The 18,318-nt window shown below is 41.8% G+C and overlaps 1 protein-coding gene across 1 annotated transcript; it reads left to right on the top strand.

Moving 5' to 3' along the window:
* The first annotated feature begins 350 nt into the window (after positions 1 to 350).
* LOC136476026 (lysine-specific demethylase JMJ26-like) lies at positions 351 to 6,716 on the top strand. Its single transcript, XM_066473691.1, has 16 exons — positions 351 to 608; positions 1,210 to 1,266; positions 1,498 to 1,554; positions 1,655 to 1,798; positions 2,039 to 2,169; positions 2,353 to 2,455; positions 2,542 to 2,674; positions 2,783 to 2,846; positions 2,926 to 3,661; positions 3,762 to 4,091; positions 4,533 to 4,832; positions 4,919 to 4,991; positions 5,072 to 5,157; positions 5,264 to 5,383; positions 5,578 to 5,654; positions 6,425 to 6,716. The coding sequence occupies exons 1-16, from the start codon at positions 351 to 353 to the stop codon at positions 6,492 to 6,494; spliced, it is 2,739 nt and encodes a 912-aa protein (XP_066329788.1). The 3' UTR covers positions 6,495 to 6,716.
* Positions 6,717 to 18,318: the final 11,602 nt, after the last annotated feature.

Genomic DNA, 18,318 nt, shown 5'->3' with positions numbered 1-18,318 from the left:
GCTGGTGGTCCAGTCGATTTGGTGGTCGGCCTGTCAGCGCGAAGCTCCACACTGGGCCGTATCGGGCCCCCACCGAACGAATCTGAGCCCCGCTGGCCCGCTAGAGTCGCGACGATCCCACAGTAAATTTTCCTTTCTTTCTTACCGCCAAAGCCTGCCTCCAGTTTCAGGTTTCACCACCGCCTTCACCCGCGCGGCGATTCAAAAAGTAACCCGCCCACGGGAAAAACCGCGGGCCCGAACAGACCCTTTCCTCCTCCTGCCCTTTCCTCGGCACACGTGCGCGCCTCACTGCCCGCTGGGCCCATCCGGAGCCGAGGCGGCGGCCCACCGCCCCACCCCGCGTGTCCATGACGCGTGGGGGCCGTCGCGTCGACCCACCGAGTCATATAACGCAACCACACCCCATCCCCGTCCCCGTCCCCGTCCCCGTCCCGTTTCGACTTTCGACTCCGCCCGCGCCGTACCCAGTTCCCCGCGATTCCGCATCCGCCGCCGCCGGTTCCGATGCCGCCCAAGCGAGGCCGAGGCCGAGGCCGCGGACGCGGGCGCGGCGCGGGAGGCCAAGGAAGGTCCCCGTCGCCGAGGACTCCGCGCACGCCACCGAGGTATTCGACGCGACACAGCACTTGCTAAGCTAGGTCTCCGCTTCCCCTCCTCCAGCACCCGGTTCCTGCTTCCCTTCAATCGCGCTGCCGCTCTGCGTGGACGGGGAGATGAGCTAGCTCGTCCGGATTTGGTTCCGGCTAATTCCCCCTCCCACCAAGCTGCGTGTGCTGCTTGCTCCCTGCGCTGCTTTGCATCGCCGCGCGTCCTTTGTCTCGGCCTCGCTCTAGTTACTTACAAAAGCATGGATGCGGAGGCACGGGGGGCTCCCCGTTGCCATTGCTGCGGTCTTCGCGTCTGCGACCATTCGGCTCCTTCGATTGGGATTCAAGCAACCCCTTTGATTTCCCCCTTCCCAATGTCTTCGCTTGTCAAATTTGCATCTCCCCCTTCCCCTTTTGGCTTAGCCCGTCAGGTTTTCCTGGCTTGTGCTTCTTTGAATGTTCTACTGGTGCTCTTTTTTTTTCTTGCATAAAGAACCTGAGCTTTGCATTTGCTCCTTTTAAAAAAATAATCCTGTGACAACTCTTATTTAATTGAAGAGGGCATGCAGTGATTTGATTTCTGCGATGTGCTTATTGGTCGTTTTGGCTCGGGTTTCAGGATAACGGTGAAAGCAAGGGCGACGACGAGATGCTTCAACCGCAGGATTCTGCTAATGTCAGTGCTCTTTCCTTCGATGTTTATTTTCCATTCCATCAGGTCCAGCTGTTTCATTGCCTTTGCTTCTTTGAATGTACTAGTACTCTTTTTTTTTCCTTCATACCTGAGCTTTGCTTGTGCTCCTTCAAAAAAACATTAATTCAGTGACAACAATTATTTAATTGAAGAGGGCATGCAGTGACTTGATTTCTGTGATATGCTTATTGGTCGTTTTGGCTCGGGTTTCAGGATAACGGTGAAATCAAGGGTGAGTACGAGATGCTTCAACCGCAGGATTCTGCTACTGTCAGTGCTCTTTCCTTCTATGTTTATTTTCCTTCCCTAAAAAGGAATTGAACACAGATCCTAAACATTGCCTATGCTCTTCAATTTCATTTTTCTCTAGGAGAATGGAGATCAAGGGAGTGTGGAAGCCCCGAGACCTGCACGGAAGCAAAAGAGGGATCCTGTTGCTGACCTATCTTCTCTCCAATATGATTTCAAGCGTCTTCGTGACAGGCCGAATGTTCCTGTGACAGTGCAGCCTAAGGTGGGATTTTGAACAAATAGGGTCTCTATGTGTTTTGAGTGTAGTTATGGTCTTGTTGGTAATTTTTATTAGATGCTGCTATTGCAGCTTGCGCTTTGTTTTTCAAACGCTGTCAAGTCCGAGTGTCCGTTACGCTTTGATTTGGCAAATATGTGCACTCCGTGTTTTCTTGTTTTATTTGAAATTATAAATCTAACTATATGTACATGCATGATGTATGTTGGTTACTGGAACTGGCAGAGTACAAAAAAGACGGATGGTACTTCGGATATGTGTCATCAGTGCCAGAGAAACGACAAAGGAAGAGTTGTAAGGTGCCAGGGCTGCAAATATTATAGGAGGAGATACTGTGTGCCATGCATCACACGCTGGTATGCCCCCTTCTAAAGCATTCATGCTGTGACGTTGCATTTTCATTTTTGCTTTCTAGATCCATGACTCTTGTCTTGTCCATTATGCTTCTTTTCTCACAAGTCACAATGTTATTGCATTTCTTCTACTTTTTTTTTGCTTATTAATGTCCACTGCTTGTGTTCATGGCGTGATTTTAACAGGTATCCAAATTTATCAGAGGATGATTTTGCGAATAAGTGCCCGTTTTGTCGTAATATTTGCAATTGCAAGGCTTGTCTGCGAGCCAAAGTAAAAAAGGAAGAGGTATGCCTTCGCTATCTTTATATTTCCAATTCAAGTCATGTTGGCTGTATGCTTTAGATGTTCACCTGCTCCTTAATTTTCATCAGAATGTCAACTGGAAGGTGTCCAAAGAAGATGAAATTAAATTCTCACTGCGTACTGTGCACTTTCTGCTCCCTTGGCTGAAAGAACTCCACCACGAGCAGATGCAAGAGAAAAGTGTCGAGGCTGCAACTAAAGGTAGTATGATTGCAACGTCAGCATTTGGATTTCTAGTTTACGTGCATGGCTTCTACTCATTAGTCATTGATATTTTTGGTTCTCTTGCTAATTTTGCTATATTAGTAGGGATTGAAGCAGGCAAACTGGAGGTCCCTCTAACCATTTGTGGAAAAAATGAACGGATATACTGGTCAGTGTGGCTTTACTTACAAAGCATATGCAAATTATTGGTTTTATAAGCATCTAATTCCTTGTTGTATTTGTAACAGCAACAACTGTAGGACATCTATTGTTGACTTCCACAGAACCTGCAATAAATGTAACTACGATCTCTGTCTCCGGTGCTGCCAGGAGCTTCGTCGAGGCCTTGTTCCTGGTAATGGTACCAAGGCTGATGGTGGAGGCAAGGAAGATTTGCATTTGGGAGTTAGTCATGATAAAATTGTATGTAAAGGGCCATCTGATGGACATAATGGCATGTTGATAGATAATGTAGTTCCTGCTGACAACAGCACTTCTAGCTTGAGACAGTGGACTGTGAATAATGATGGAACCATACCTTGCCCACCAAATGCATTTGGTGGTTGTGGGAGCTCTCTTCTTGAACTTAAGTGCTTGTTTGAAGAGAAGTTTATGGCTGAATTACTGGAGAAAGCCAATTCAGCGGTAAATAATGGCTCGAAGGTGAAGATGGAAGGATCAAAATGTTCCTGCTTCACTGAATCCGGTGACATGGATGATGGTATATCGCGGAAATCAGCTCGCAGGGAGAATTCCTGTGATAACTACATATATTGCCCAACCGCTACAGATGTCCAAAATGGAAGTTTAGATCATTTCCAGGAGCACTGGTTGAAGGGTGAACCTGTAATTGTCCGTGATACGCTTGCGTTGACTTCTGGATTAAGCTGGGAACCGATGGTTATGTGGCGTGCCTTACGAGAGAAGAGAGACAAAGTTGAGAGGCTCTCAGTTCTTGCTCTTGAATGCTTGGGTTGGTGTGAGGTTTGTAATATTCTCGTGACTGTTATTAGCTGGAAATGATACGACTTTCCAAAATGAAACTTCTAAAAACTAATGTTACTTTCATGTACTCTGAATGCAGGTTGATGTAAACATTCATATGTTTTTTACGGGGTATTCACGTGGGCTTGTTGGTCCAGACGATTTGCCCCTGTTACTTAAGCTTAAAGATTGGCCACCACATCGTTCTTTTGAGGAGCGGCTGCCTAGACATGGTGCAGAGTTTATGTCTGCGTTGCCATTTCGCGATTACACAGATCCTAAATGTGGCCCTCTTAATCTGGCAGTAAAGCTTCCCGAGGGTATTAATAAGCCAGACCTTGGTCCAAAGACTTATATTGCATATGGTGTTTCCAAAGAGTTGGGAATTGGTGATTCTGTCACCAAGCTTCACTGCGATATGTCTGATGCGGTAAATATACAGTTTTGCATATGCTTCTTGGCATTGATATGCAACTCAACAATAAAGACTTGCCTTGTTAAGGACTTAACAACATTTGAATTTTACAGAGCTACAACACTAGTTTAGGCAATAACTGCTTGAAGTCCTGAATTTGGTGTTGTTGTAGCTGCATCTGTTATTGTAATGGCTTAATGCTAGTTATAATTAGTGGCAGTTTTGGCTGACCATAGTTCTGGAAAATCTAGATACAATGTCTCAGTTATCAAGAATATATATCTGCCAGCTTAATGTTCCTGGTTTCATTTCTGTTCATTGGTGATTCTTTTTCTATTATTCTTTTGTTTATTGGTTAAGTTTCATCTGTGTCATGCCACTTTCTAATTCCTATTGCTTGAACTGGTCAATATCATCACACATAATTTTTATTTTCTATTTCTATTTCTTGAACAGGTCAATATCCTCACACATACTGATGAAATAAAACTCAAAGCAAAAAGGATTGCAGCAGTGGAAAAGAAGAAGCATCTTTTAGAAATGAAGAGTCTCTCTACCAAGGAAGAGGGAAATGTGACCGGACGAATTACCGTGGCTCCTGAATCAGAAGATGACGCCCCATCTGTAGATGGAAACCAAGAAGAGGGTGGTGCATTGTGGGATATTTTCCGACGGGAAGATGTGAGCAAACTGCATGATTATCTAATGAAGCATGCAGATGAGTTTAGGCATTGTAACTTTGAGCCAGTGAAGCAGGTAACCAGACTTGTTATTTGGCCACAAACGTATGTTGTACCATCTGGCATCCAATTTCATGCTGAAGAGCTATCCCTTTTTGGCAGGTTACTCATCCTATACATGATCAGTGTTTTTATCTAACAAATGATCACAAGAGAAAGCTTAAGGAAGAATATGGTTAGTTAATTACCTCTATATCTTTTGGAACTTGAACTTCACCCTAGTGATATTTCCTGGTTTTCATGCTACTTTTGCAGGAGTCGAGCCTTGGACATTTGAACAGAAGCTAGGTGAGGCAGTATTTATCCCAGCAGGATGTCCCCACCAGGTTAGAAATTTGAAGGTATGACATGACAGGACATAGAAACAGCTGTCCATCCCCACTGCCATCAGTGACATGCTCCTTAATCAAATTAGCTGCTAATCAGTGACATCTTTTTATTGGGCAGTCTTGCATAAAGGTTGCACTTGACTTTGTTTCTCCGGAAAATGTGCGAGAGTGCATCAGGTTAACAGAAGAATTCCGTCTGCTTCCGAAGTGGCATAGGGTGAATGAAGATAAACTAGAGGTCGGTCACTGACTCTGTCCATACTCCTGTAACATTTGCTAATTCTTTTTATGATTGTAAATGTTGTGTATATTATTTCGATTTTTGTCTGCCTCAGCTTCTATTCCTCTCTATTTGGGCATTCTTATCTTTCTGGACTTATTAATCTAGATATTTAAATTTAAATTCTGTGTCTTGTCGATCTGCAACGGCAGGTTAAGAAGATAGCTCTTCATGCACTCAATCAAGCTATTAAAGATATCACTGATGAATCATCTAATAGCAACGGAAGGTTAGTTGCGATAACTCTTTCCCCCAACTGTTTATTCTTTGCGATTACATAAATAGTGGATGCATATCTATGTTTGATTATGGTGAGACCCCATGTATCAACATTTTTCTAGCATCCCTGTTTAGCACCAACTTTTGGATGGTTGCCTGCCTTTTTAGAAAAAGGTTGCCTGCATACTTTTTAAGTTGCATTACCTGGACATAGAGTTGTTTGCCCTTTTCCCATAATGTTGTCTTTGGATTCTGGCCCTGCTGTATGCAGTACGCATTCATCTATTTGTCTAGGTGCTCTTGCTTAGTCACAATTCCACAATTCTAGAGTTGTGTTCTGCATAAATGTATCTGGTCCATCAGGGAAGATGTCTTAATGTAGAAGTAATGTTACAGGAGTGTTTCTTGGTACTGCTGATTGCCTTCTGAAAATGAATGTATCATGCTGTAACCGAAATGAAATCAAATTGTGGTTCGTCTCAGTTTTATTTGCCCTGTTCGCTCCACATTTAAGCTGCTGCCACCGCTGGCTTCCTGCTTGCTGCTTGCTTGCTTGTCCTTTGCTGGTTGGCTGCTGCAGCGCAGCTAGCCGAATGACCCTTGTGCTGCTGGGGCCATTGCCATTTGCCTGATTTTGAAATATCTTGGCACAGATGAATTAGTCAAATGGGTTACACAATCCTTTATTTATGTCCTGTATGATACTACACCTTTTCTGTAAGCAGTTGATACTGTTGTAATAAATATGATATTACTAAGTGGTTTCTTGATCTTGCGCAGCAGCCCAAATAACGAACTCAAAGATGAGCCTAGCTCAAGTGAGTCAGCGGAAATTGAGCAAGGAGAGTGATCCAGCGCAAGGCATGCCGACCTGAATTGAGATTTATGTGGCTTCATATTTATGTACGTGGATCATGCTTTTGTATGGCCGGTGGTTTGGCCATTACTCTGACAACAAACTAATAGATATTCTAATCTGGTCTGGGCGCCTGGCCAGCTCTATAGCTATTGTGTGAACAGTAGTTCCCTATTTGACACCTATATATGACCCATATAATTGGGGTCTTCCTTGCATGGCCCTTGCAAAGCTTGAATTTCTCTATTTGATATACACTTGATTGTCCATCCCTAAATTTACACTGCTGTTCAATTTCATCCTATTTCTGCTAGTTGGCTGTGTGGACTGAGTTAGTTCTTTTGTCATATGGACAAATTTATCCCTAACCATTTGGCCTTCTCCCAATATTGCTTGAACCATCTAGTGCGGACATGTGAACCAGCCTCTCTAAACCCTAGATCAGGCGGCCATGGAGATGGACGGCCAACACCATGACTAGTGAAGACAGTGGTGCTCCTATGGCGGGCATCACAACAGGATGAGGGCATGGTCACCCAAGGGTGGACTGACCTGGCGGTGCATGGGGCCAATCGTGTGATGGCCTGAGGCGAGGCTAGTCACGGCATCTTTATGGCAGGCATCGCAATAGGGTGCAGGCACCCTTGCCTAGGGCGGCCTCACCTGACGGTGCTTGGGGCCGATCATGTGGTGACCTAGGTCGGCCTCACCCCTGTGGCGTGAGGGCATGCATGTGTCGCTATGAGGGCAGTTGTGGGTGACGGCTCGAAGTCTTGCTCACTCGGCGACACAGGCCTGAGCCAGGCTTGAGCGATGGCTTGAGGCGTGCTGGCCCGATGATGGAGGTGCGGCTTTGGACCCGATGGTGGACTTAACCCGAGGCACAGGTCTACCTGCATGTGGTGGCGCACTTGTGTGCTTCGCCCAGAGGCCCCGGGTTGGCCTCTCCTAGCGATGGTGTATGTGCAACAACAAAAGCATCATGAATGGCTTAAGGGTGAGTTGAGCATTTGTATTTTTCTGGTTTTGTCTACCTAGCAATGATCATGCATCAGGTTGTCTTTGCTTTCAGGATGGATCCAGATACAATTTATTTGCTCAAAATTAAACTTCGTGGCAATCATGAGAAAGCCACAAAGGGTGTGAGATATTTTTCCATAGAGAAGGTTGTCGATTCTGATTGGAAATATATTATAAGAATCTTGTTGAATCAATTGTAGACCAGTGCCCTACAGGTTATTTGGATGCTGCACACATCCAATACTATGATGTTCTTGAAACTTTTCCAAAAGTAAAATCAGACCAAGTGTTGATGTTTGGTAAACAAAGACAAAGGTAATCAATATGTTCACTTAATATTGTGATCCTACCAAATCACTGAATGGCATTTTGAAATTCAACACATGTGTTAATATTGTGTTTTTGTGCTGCCCTTGCACTAAATTCCATTTCATTCCACTCCACATGTGGATTGAGGTGAATACGCATGCATCCAAACATGGCCTACTAGAGAATGAACATGTAGGTGTTGATAAGAAGATTATGTACTCTCTCTGTTCTAAATTGTAAGTCGTTTTAGCTTAGCTTTTCTAGCTATATAGTTTTTGCTATGCATCTAGATATACATTATGTCTAGATACACGATAAAAATGTCTATATCTATATAAGCCGGAACGACTTACAATTTGGAATGGAAGGACTACTTAGAGAATAACCGCCAAAGAAGAGGATAAGGACCACCAAATCAGCTTAAAGTCCCATTGTGCCATTTTGGTGGATGAAGTACCAGCAACACATATGTCTTTTCCACATAGGTTTCAATGTCACATGTATTCTCATGATTATTTGGAAAAACCTACAAGCTTGTGGTGAATTTTAATTACTCTCTTTGTCACCACAGTTGAACCTTGGAAATTACAACTAAGAAAAAAAGGAAAATAACACTAGTTTTGGAGCATTGAAATAGTACTCCCTTTGTACCAAATTATAAGACGTTTTGGCTTTTCTGAATACATTGTTTTTACTATGTATCTGGACATAGTGTATGTTCAAGTGAATAGCAAAAACTATATATCTAGAAAAGCCTAAACACGTCCGAAATTATAAGTCGTTTTAGCTTTTCTAGGTATGTAGCTTTTGCTATGCACCTAGATATATGATATGTCTAGATATATAATAAAAATACTGGTTCTGAATTTATAAAAGCAAAAACGACCTAGAAATTAGAATGGAGAGGGTACTAGTTCTGTATTTTGTATTATGTTGAATGAAAACTTAGATTGCACTCTAATTACCTTATCTCTCATAATAGCTCTGGTAGTTTTTTTTTTCTTCAGCACGGTGGTTGTTTTTATTAAATCAAAATAGCAAGTTACAGACCACTAAATTTAATACCTAGCCTTGTTCGAGTTTTAGTTTTTGGTTTTTGTTTTAATTTTTTTTTTAGAAAAATGTGTGATCTTGTTAAAGAAACAAGAAAACAACCTTTCTACTTATATGTTGAAATGGCTGCAGACCTAGTTTCTGTTGTGCCACTGTTTTTTAATGTAAATGATGTTTTCTGTGAATGTGGGTCTATACAAAAGTTGTAGATAACTTATTGATCTTTGTTGTCCTAAAAGTTTCATGATTTTAGGCCTAACTGGTTTGGGAGTTATGGAATTTACAAATTCATGTTAGGTTTTGCATGTGTTATGTACAGATCTGGATAGGTTGTACTTTTATTTTATCCTAGTTAGCCCTTAAATCAACTCTTGGTGGAAACAGAGAGTTGTAGTACTTTTCTTAGGCATTTTGAAATGTTAAATAACATAACTTTTGGTGGACTAGAACTATCGGTTACAAATATCTAAAGCTCAGTGTTGGATTTTGTCGAAGTCTAGACAGAAATGCTTTTTCATGTTGTTTGACCATGTTAACTTTTGAATCAGCTCTAGGTGAGAATAAGAAAGTTGTAGGTAATTTCATAAGATTTCTAAAAAGTCCTAAGAACACCTTTGTTGGATGTTTAGATCTTTAGTTATGGCTAAAACAAGTGCCTATTGTGCTACTGTCGAAAATCTGTAGATGTTTCTCATCTATTGCTTTTGTTGGAGGATGTCATTTAAGCTAACTTTATATTTTGAACTTATGATATTGTTAGCATTTCAAAGCTATGTTGTTTCCTTTCCTCTAATCAGATTTGAACTCAGTATTGTACTAAATATTTGTGAACTCAATTGTAGTATTATTTTAGCTGCAAACTTTTTGTATGTGATGTGTATTTGCTTAATCGAGTATGATCTTTGTTTTGATGTGGCTTATTCGACGTCCTTCGTGACAATCGACGGACTATCGGGTTTATATAAGTGATGGTATACAGTGTGCCAATGTTCTTAGCGGGGTAATCATACTTGATCTTGTATAAATTGGACGATTCTATGATAGTTTTCTCTTCGCGGTCTCCTCGCATTGTACAGACGAGGGTAAGGCTTGCCACTAACATCCCTTTCTCAGACTCCGTACAGAGCGGGAGCTCTCTGCACTGGGTACATCCCTTTTTATGATAGTTTTCTCTGCTGTCATACATGCATGTGTAGGTCAGAAAGTGGCTCAAATCAGTTTGAGTCAATTTTCGTTGAGTTTTCTTCGATCATAGAGCAAACACTTGCTTCTGTGATGGACAAGGACAAAAGGAGGATTCAATGAGCACAAGGAGTAAAAGAAGGTTAAGTGTGATTCTCATATGCTTCGTATTTTGTTCTATGTAATGTATGTGGACTTGGTGTGTATGTGAACCGGGATGAATATGTGAACTTAAATGTGTGTGCACCTCATGTGTCAGAAGCGGCTAATCAGCTACTCATGAATTGTACAGGTTAGGCCAGTCTTAGTGAGGATTTTATGGTCTTGTTTAGTTCCTGGGTGTAAAGTTTTGGGGTATCACATTGGGTGTCATATGGGGATGTCGCATGGGGTGTTCGGATACTAATAAAAAACAACTTACAGAATTCGTCAGTAAACTGCGAGATGAATTTATTAAGCCTAATTAATCTATCATTTGCACATGTGTTACTGTAGCACCTTGTTGTCAAATCATGAACCAATTAGGCTTAAAAGATTCTTTTCGCAAAGTAGTTACAATCTGTGCAATTAGTTATTTTTTGTCTATATTTAATACTCCATGCATATATGAAAGCTCTAGTTTGGTTTTGGTGAATTAATAAAACTCTATGTGCTAACCTAGTTTATCAAAAGTGATTATGAGATAGGTAGCACTAGTCCAAGTGGTGGAGCAAATAAAGATCATGACATGATGATGGTGATGCCATGGTAATGATCAAGTGCTTGGACTTGAAAAGAAGAAAGAGAAAAACAAAAGGCTTAAGGCAAAGGTATAAATGGTAAGAGATATTTTGTTTCGGTGATCAAGACACTTAGTGAGTGTGATCACATTTAGGTTCGATAGCCGTACTATTAAGAGAGATGAAACTCGTATCAAAATGCGGTTATTAAAGTGCCACTAGATGCTCTAATTCATTGCATATACATTTAGGATCTAGTGGAGTGCTAACACCCTTGAAAATGTTTGTGAAATTATGCTAACACACATGTGCACAAGGTGATACACTTGGTGGTTGGCATATTTAAGCAATGGTTAGAAACTTCACCGGCGCCCTATATAGAAAAGACGGAGGTCACTATAAGTGACCAGACGCTGGTCTCGGTTGGACCGGCGCGTCCGGTCAGTGGCAGCAGAGGGCACGCTGTTTCGGTCTCATGATCGGACGCTGGCGTGAAAACTGACCGGACGTTCAGGCCTGAGTCCGGTCAGTCTGACGTATGATGACGTTGAGTGATCGGACGCTGGGTGTGTCCGGTCGAGCATGACCGGACGTGCCCGGTCGTGATTTCTCACTTCTGGATGCTTACTAGAAACGATCGGACGCTGAGGCCCAGCGTCCGATCACTTCGCAGCAGCGCGTCCGGTCATTACTTAACCGTTGGGATCGGGCGCTCAGTATTTAGAGAGAAGGGACACGTTGCGTGCATCGCACGATCAGACGCTGGGGTCCTAGGTTCGGTCGATATGACCAGAGCGTTCGGTCACCCCGTGTTCAGTGCAGTGAGTAGCCTAACGGTTCTATTTCATGGAGGCTTCTGTTTAAGCCTCATGGTCGGCTTAAGCTCACTCTCTTAGCCATTTGCATTGACATAGCAACCTTATGAGCTTAGCCAAAGCCATCACACTCATCTCCATCATTGATTCATCATCTTTGTGAGATTGGGAGAGAATCCAAGTGCATTGCTTGAGTGATTGCATCTAGAGGCACTTGGTGTTCGTATTTTTGCTACGGGATTCGCTTGTTGCTCTTGGTGGTTGCCACCACCTAGACGGCTTGGAGCAGCGGAGGAGGATTGACACGAGTTAGTGATTGTTCGTGGCCATCTCCGGTGATTGTGAGGCGATTTGCACCTTCCCCGAGGAAGCGCCGAAAGGTAACTCTAGTGAATTGTTCGTGTCATTGAGTTACCTCACTTGTGGGTAGGTTCTTGCGGTGTCTAATTGTGTGGATGAGGTTCGTGCAACACCTCTTAGCCGCTGAACCATTAAGTGTTGGTCGACACAACGGGGACGTAGCGTGTTGGCAAGCACGTGAACCTCAGAAGAAAATTGGTTGTCTCTTGCCCTTTGGTTATCCCCCGATGATTGATAAAGTATTCATGTTGTGATTGGTTCACTCCTCTACGTGGCCGTATTATCACCTCACTTACTCATTTATATTCCTGCAAACGAGCTATATCAAGCTCTTTAGTGTAGCTAGATTTAAGAGCTTGCTTTGTGAATTAAGGTCATCTAGTGGAGCTCTTTAGTGTAGTAATTGTGAGAGCTCTTAGTGAGTAGTGACCTAGTGGATTGTGTGCCTAGTGATCATAACAACTAGAATTATTGGATAGGTGGTTTGCAACCCTATAGAGCTAGAGCAAGTTTGCATTTCGCTATTTGTTATACTAATCAAATTGCCCTAGTTGATTTATAGATTTTAAATAGGCTATTCATCCCGCTCTAGCCATATTAGGACCTTTCAATATGTCAAAACATTCAATGGGATAGGGTGTAAACTTTTGGGGATGAACTAAACAAGGCTTGTCTCTTTTCCCAAGACTTTGCTTTATTAGAAACAGTTTTAACAAGTTTTATTCTGATATAAAACATTTTATCTCATTAAATCTTAACATCATTCTCTTCATTTATATTATATCATGTCAGTTTATTTAATACCTATAAAATACTCATGAAAATAAAAATTTTGTCTCTTTTTCTAAAACTTTCAGTTATTAAAAACAGTGTAAACAAGTTGAATTATCATAAAACTTATTTTATCTCATGAATTTTCTATCATCTATCTCTTTATTTATATATGTCATGTTAGTTTATTTAATACCTATGAAACATTCATGAAACCTTCTTTGAGACTAGCCTTAGAGCAATGTGCTTGGGTGTCACCTCTTTGTTGGTCTGCCTTTGAATGAAAGGTGTAGGAAATTTCGAGTTTGCAAGAGCAACGGAAGAAAGACCCTATCACATGGATATCAAATGATGATTTTTCTCTTTGTTTGGGGCAATGTGCTAATGAGGGAATCGTTCCTTCGGATGCACCGGTTGATCCTTCAGCCGTTATGCAATATCCAATGACTAGAGCTCGAATGCGATAACTAAATCTAAAGATGAGCTTGTTTTTAAGCAATATTTTTCATAGTTTTGAAAATAGATTATTACCTAATGATGTTACTATGCTTAGGAACATAAAATGTCATTAAGTACTTGGAGAGAGGTGTGGAGATAGAGAAGACTAGCAAGGATGTCCAAGTCAAGCGAGAGGTCTAGTTCAACTCGAGTTCGAGAGTGCCTTAGCCTCTAGGACCAGCCTGTAGTAAAACAGAGCCCCGAACGCATACGGACTCCGTTTTTCATGATCCACGTATGCATGAAAAAATAGTTTCATAAGCTAACCAATGAATTTTGTTTTACATCAAAATTCCACCGGAATCAACGGGATCGTCGAAGGAAGACAACTTCAAGAATCTGTCAGGGTGCTGCTTCGCTGTCTTTTGGTCCATTGTGCCATGTATCATCTTATATCCCATTAAGGGGTCACGTCTATGGGTATCACACCTCAAAGACTTTATATCAAGTCTTCATCGCCCAAGTTAGGTTTGGGGTTTTGCTTGAGATCAATCTGTCTTTGAATAGTTGCTATCATTGGTTGTGAAACCCTAACTTCGAGTGTTTGATAGTAGATCTGTGAATTGTCACTTGAATTGAGTTGCTTCTTTCGTAGGTAGGGATTAGATTACTCGGCGAGATCAGCCGTGCTGTGACACGGTTGGTAACCATTGGAATTGTTGTGCTAAGATCCGAGGTTTAGGTCTTTTATATGAACTCGGGTCAGTGTGTCGCGTTCCAACCAAAATGAGAGTTATTTTGACCTGACGGAAGATTGGGAACCCCATCCCCAACACATGCTATGGTTCACAGGGCCTGTCTCGAGGGTGGTTTGGTGGAGTGACCGCTCTAAGCCAACGAAACGAGGGGGTCCCTCCTTATAGATATGTAATGTTAGTGTTAGCACTTGGCGTACGTATGGTCTTAAAACTCAAACACAACAATAAGCCATCACTATGGCACATCATCAATTGGCGCCGCCTGAGCTGTGACGTGTGAACGAAGTCATGACGTCTCGCATTTCTAAGGCTCCGACCGTGTTGTGATTCGCCAAGTGCCATAGTTTCATTAGTACTCACAAGTCTAGCAGTACGAATACCGACACTAGTAGAGAACAGACCTTTGATCCTCAGCTAAAATGAGCTCTAGTCCTGGAATTTTTTGCGCTCGGGACTAGAAATACCTTTAGTCCCGGTTGGTGGCTCCAATCGGGACTAAAGGTCCCTGCCCAACGGCTACTGCGCCAGACAGAGGTGGCAGGGACCTTTAGTCCCGGTTGGAGCCATCAACCGGGACTAAAGGTATACTTTTACTCCCGGTTGGTGGCTCCAACTAGGAGTAAAGGTCTACTCTCGGGCCGTGGCTGCGTCCGGGGTTGGAAAGTTACCTTTAGTCTCGGTTGGAGCCACCAACCGGGACTAAATGTCCCCCCTTTATATATCGGCCGTCTCCTTCTTCCTCCCCGAGCCCGAGCTCAGCACATTTTGAAGCTCACTGCACTAGTGTTCTTGCTTCCTCCCTCCCTCCATTGTTCCTCCATTCATTCTTCGATTCCTTCGTCGATTTCTTCGATTCCTCCGTCGATTCTTCAGTTGTAAAGGTTACCAATCTCATACTCTTATTTTTCAGTATTGTCTTATGTCATTTTATTCACTATATATATATGGTTCTTTATTGTGGTTTTTTTCATTTGTAAGCAATTTGAGCTCAAAATCACTTCAAGCTTGCATATTTACATGAAAGAATGTTAAAGTATATATAAATATAAACTTAGAAAATAGTTAGAAAATTATAGCAAATCCATACTAGTTGAACTTGCGGACCGTGTTCAGCTCGGCGAGCATGTTCTCTTCCGAGCGGTAACGGACGTCAAGGAGGAGTTTTGATTCTACGAGAGAGAGCGGCAACGGTCGTGGAAGACCGTGTTCCCTTCCTCGTAGAATCGGAGCTCTTCCGTGGCCAAGTACGGTGCCGTCTGGTGGAGAAATGCTCGCCGAGATGATCACGTAAGCAAGTTCAACTAGTACGGATGATTATTTATTCACATGTCCCGATATCGTCGCAGTAGTCTGTCAATCACTGTACTTAAACGTAGTATATATATAAATATAAATTTAGAAAATAGTTAGAAAATTATAGAAAATCCGTACTAGTTGAACTTGCGGACCGTGTTCATCTCGACGAGCATGTTCTCTGCCGAGCGGTAACGGACGTCAAGGAGGAGCTTTGATTCTATGAGGGAGAGCGACAATAGTCATAGAAGATCATGTTCCCTTCCTTGTAGAATCGGAGCTCTTTCTTGACCAAGTGCGATGCCGTCCGGTAGAGAAATGCTCGCCAAGATGATCACGTAAGCAAGGTCAACTAGTACAGATGGTTATTTATTCACATGTCCTGATATCGTCGCAGTAGTCTATCAATCACCGTACCCAAACATAGTATATATAAATATAAACTTAGAAAATAGTTAGAAAATTATAGCAAATCCGTACTAGTTGAACTTGCGGACCGTGTTCAGCTCAGCGAGCATGTTCTCTGCCGAGTGGTAATGGACGTCAAGGAGAAGCTTTGATTCTACGAGGGAGAGCGGCAACGGTCGTGGAAGACCGTGTTTCCTTTCTCGTAAAATCAGAGCTCTTCCTTGACCAAGTACGGTGTCGTCCGGTGGAGAAATGCTCGTCGAGATGATCACGTAAGCAAATTCAACTAGTACGAATGATTATTTATTCACATGTCCCGATATCGTCGCAGTAGTCTGTCAATCACCGTACCCAAACGTAGTATATATAAATATAAACTTAGAAAATAGTTAGAAAATTATAGAAAATCCGTACTAGTTGAACTTACGGATCGTGTTCAGCTCGACGAGCATGTTCTCTGCCGAGTGGTAACGGATATCAAGGAGGAGCTTTGATTCTACGAGGGAGAGCGACAACGGTCGTGGAAGACCGTGTTCCCTTCCTCGTAGATTCGGAGCTCTTCCTTGACCAAGTACGGTGTCGTCCGATGGAGAAATGCTCGTCGAGATGATCACGTAAGCAAGGTCAACTAGTACGGATGGTTATTTATTAAAACATGTTTTTGAGTTATAATGTATTAAAAAATGAGTATAGAGATATAGATAATTTTATAGTTTCTTAATTTTATTTGTTTATAAAAGGAGAAATTTATAGTGTATTAAAAAATGAGTATAGAGAGTAGATGGCAACTGCTTCCGGGTCCTCGGCCTCTCATGGGTTTCCAAAGCGACTTAGGCCGGGTCTCCCTCTCATTCCATACGGCAAGTGTCGTGATAAGACGAAGATTGTGATAGAGTATCGAGTGAAGAAGGAGGGTCCTAACAAGGATCGTATCTTCTACAAATGTCCGGATCGCAATATGAGTTATTTTATCGTATTTAATGATTATGGTTAGTTTATACCTATTTTCATGATGTTATGTATGTTGACTTTGCAGAATTTTATCAACTATGCCACCTGACCTCTCTGGACAAAGTTATCATTAGCTGTTATTGCTTGTAAGTAATAATTCTTTCGATCTATTATTAAACTCATCATATGTGTGTATATGCATATAAATTATCGTAACAAGTACTATATATATGCAGATTTACAATGACAGAGCTCAGAAAGGAAGGCTGCAATGAAATTGGTTTTGTTGATCCCCATATAGTATTCAAAGATCCAATTACTCCAAAGACTAATTGGAAGTCTGAGTCAGAGAGTAACCTTATGAACTTCTTAGTGAACCAACGCCACAAGAAGGATATACTCTTTCCCTACAACTTCAAGTGAGTGTTAATAATGTCGATCATCCTTAATGGCTCATATGTTGATTCTAGTTAATTAATGAGTGTTATGCGTTATATCCTATAAACACATGCAGCAATCACTGGATATTGACAGACATCGATCTGGTGAAAAGTCACTTGATAATCTATGACTCGATGAGAAAACCACAACAAGACTGCCAAGATATGATAGATATTATCCAGAGATAATTTCGATATCTCTAGCAACTATATATACACACAAACATGATGATTAACTATATCTGATGACGTGGCAAATTTTTTATTGGGCAGTGTTTGGAAAACCTTTATTGAGAAGCAACACATGGGAAAATGCAAAGCGCCACTGAATGTAATCCCTTTGAAAGTAAGTCCCCTAAATCGCATCATCTTTATTAATTAGACATATAGCTTTTACCGGATCACCAGATTTGATGACAAATCTTTTTCTCGTAAAGTGGTGTCTGAGGCAGGAACAGGGAAACAACTACTGTGGTTACTATGTTTGCAAGTTTATCAAGGTGGTCTCCCAAAGAACTCTTATAGAGAGACTCAAAGTACATTAAAAATACACTATATATTCATTTAATTATTATTATTGATTGTGTTACTATGTCTTTATATATATGTATATATATTAATTTATTTTCCTTTAATTCAAACCTGTAGACTCGATGGTTTAATGAGCAAATCAAAGCAGGTCATCGATTCCAAGAGTCTATAGCCGGATTTTTTAATGAGCAGATCATCGATTCCAAGGGCGAGTTCTAATTCGACCCAACACTGCCATGGAAGCCATGCTAGAGAATGAGAGGAAACTTGTTATATCACAACAACTGTAATGCAATCTTTTTGTAATATATGCACATGAAATAATATAATAGAAAATGCACATATGCATGCATGCATGTATGTATATATATATATATATATATTCTATGCTTGAATTGTGTGATTTAATACGTTCATTGTGCTTGAACCGAAACATACTATACGCACGTATAAATGTATAATTAGCAGCGTACAATACGACTTCGAAAACCTATTTTGAAAAGAAAACAATAAAATGAAAAAAAAGAAAAAAAGGAAAAAAATCTTTAGTCCCGGTTCGTATTACCAACCGGGACTAGAGGTGCCGGCCATCGTGACATGTGAGGAGACACCTTTAGTCCCGGTTGGTAATACGAACCGGGACTAAAGGTTCTCCTTTAATCCCGGTTTCGGACCCGGGACTAAAGGACCCCCTTTAGTCCTAGATGCTTACTCCCGGGTGAAGAACCGGGACTAGAGGGGATTCTCCACCGGGAGTAAAGCTCTGTTCT

This window comes from Miscanthus floridulus, chromosome 8, assembly GCF_019320115.1.
Source record: "Miscanthus floridulus cultivar M001 chromosome 8, ASM1932011v1, whole genome shotgun sequence".
Lineage (NCBI taxonomy): Eukaryota > Viridiplantae > Streptophyta > Magnoliopsida > Poales > Poaceae > Miscanthus > Miscanthus floridulus.
Note: the sequence above shows the minus strand (reverse complement) of the source record. Positions and strands in the feature narration are given on the sequence as shown.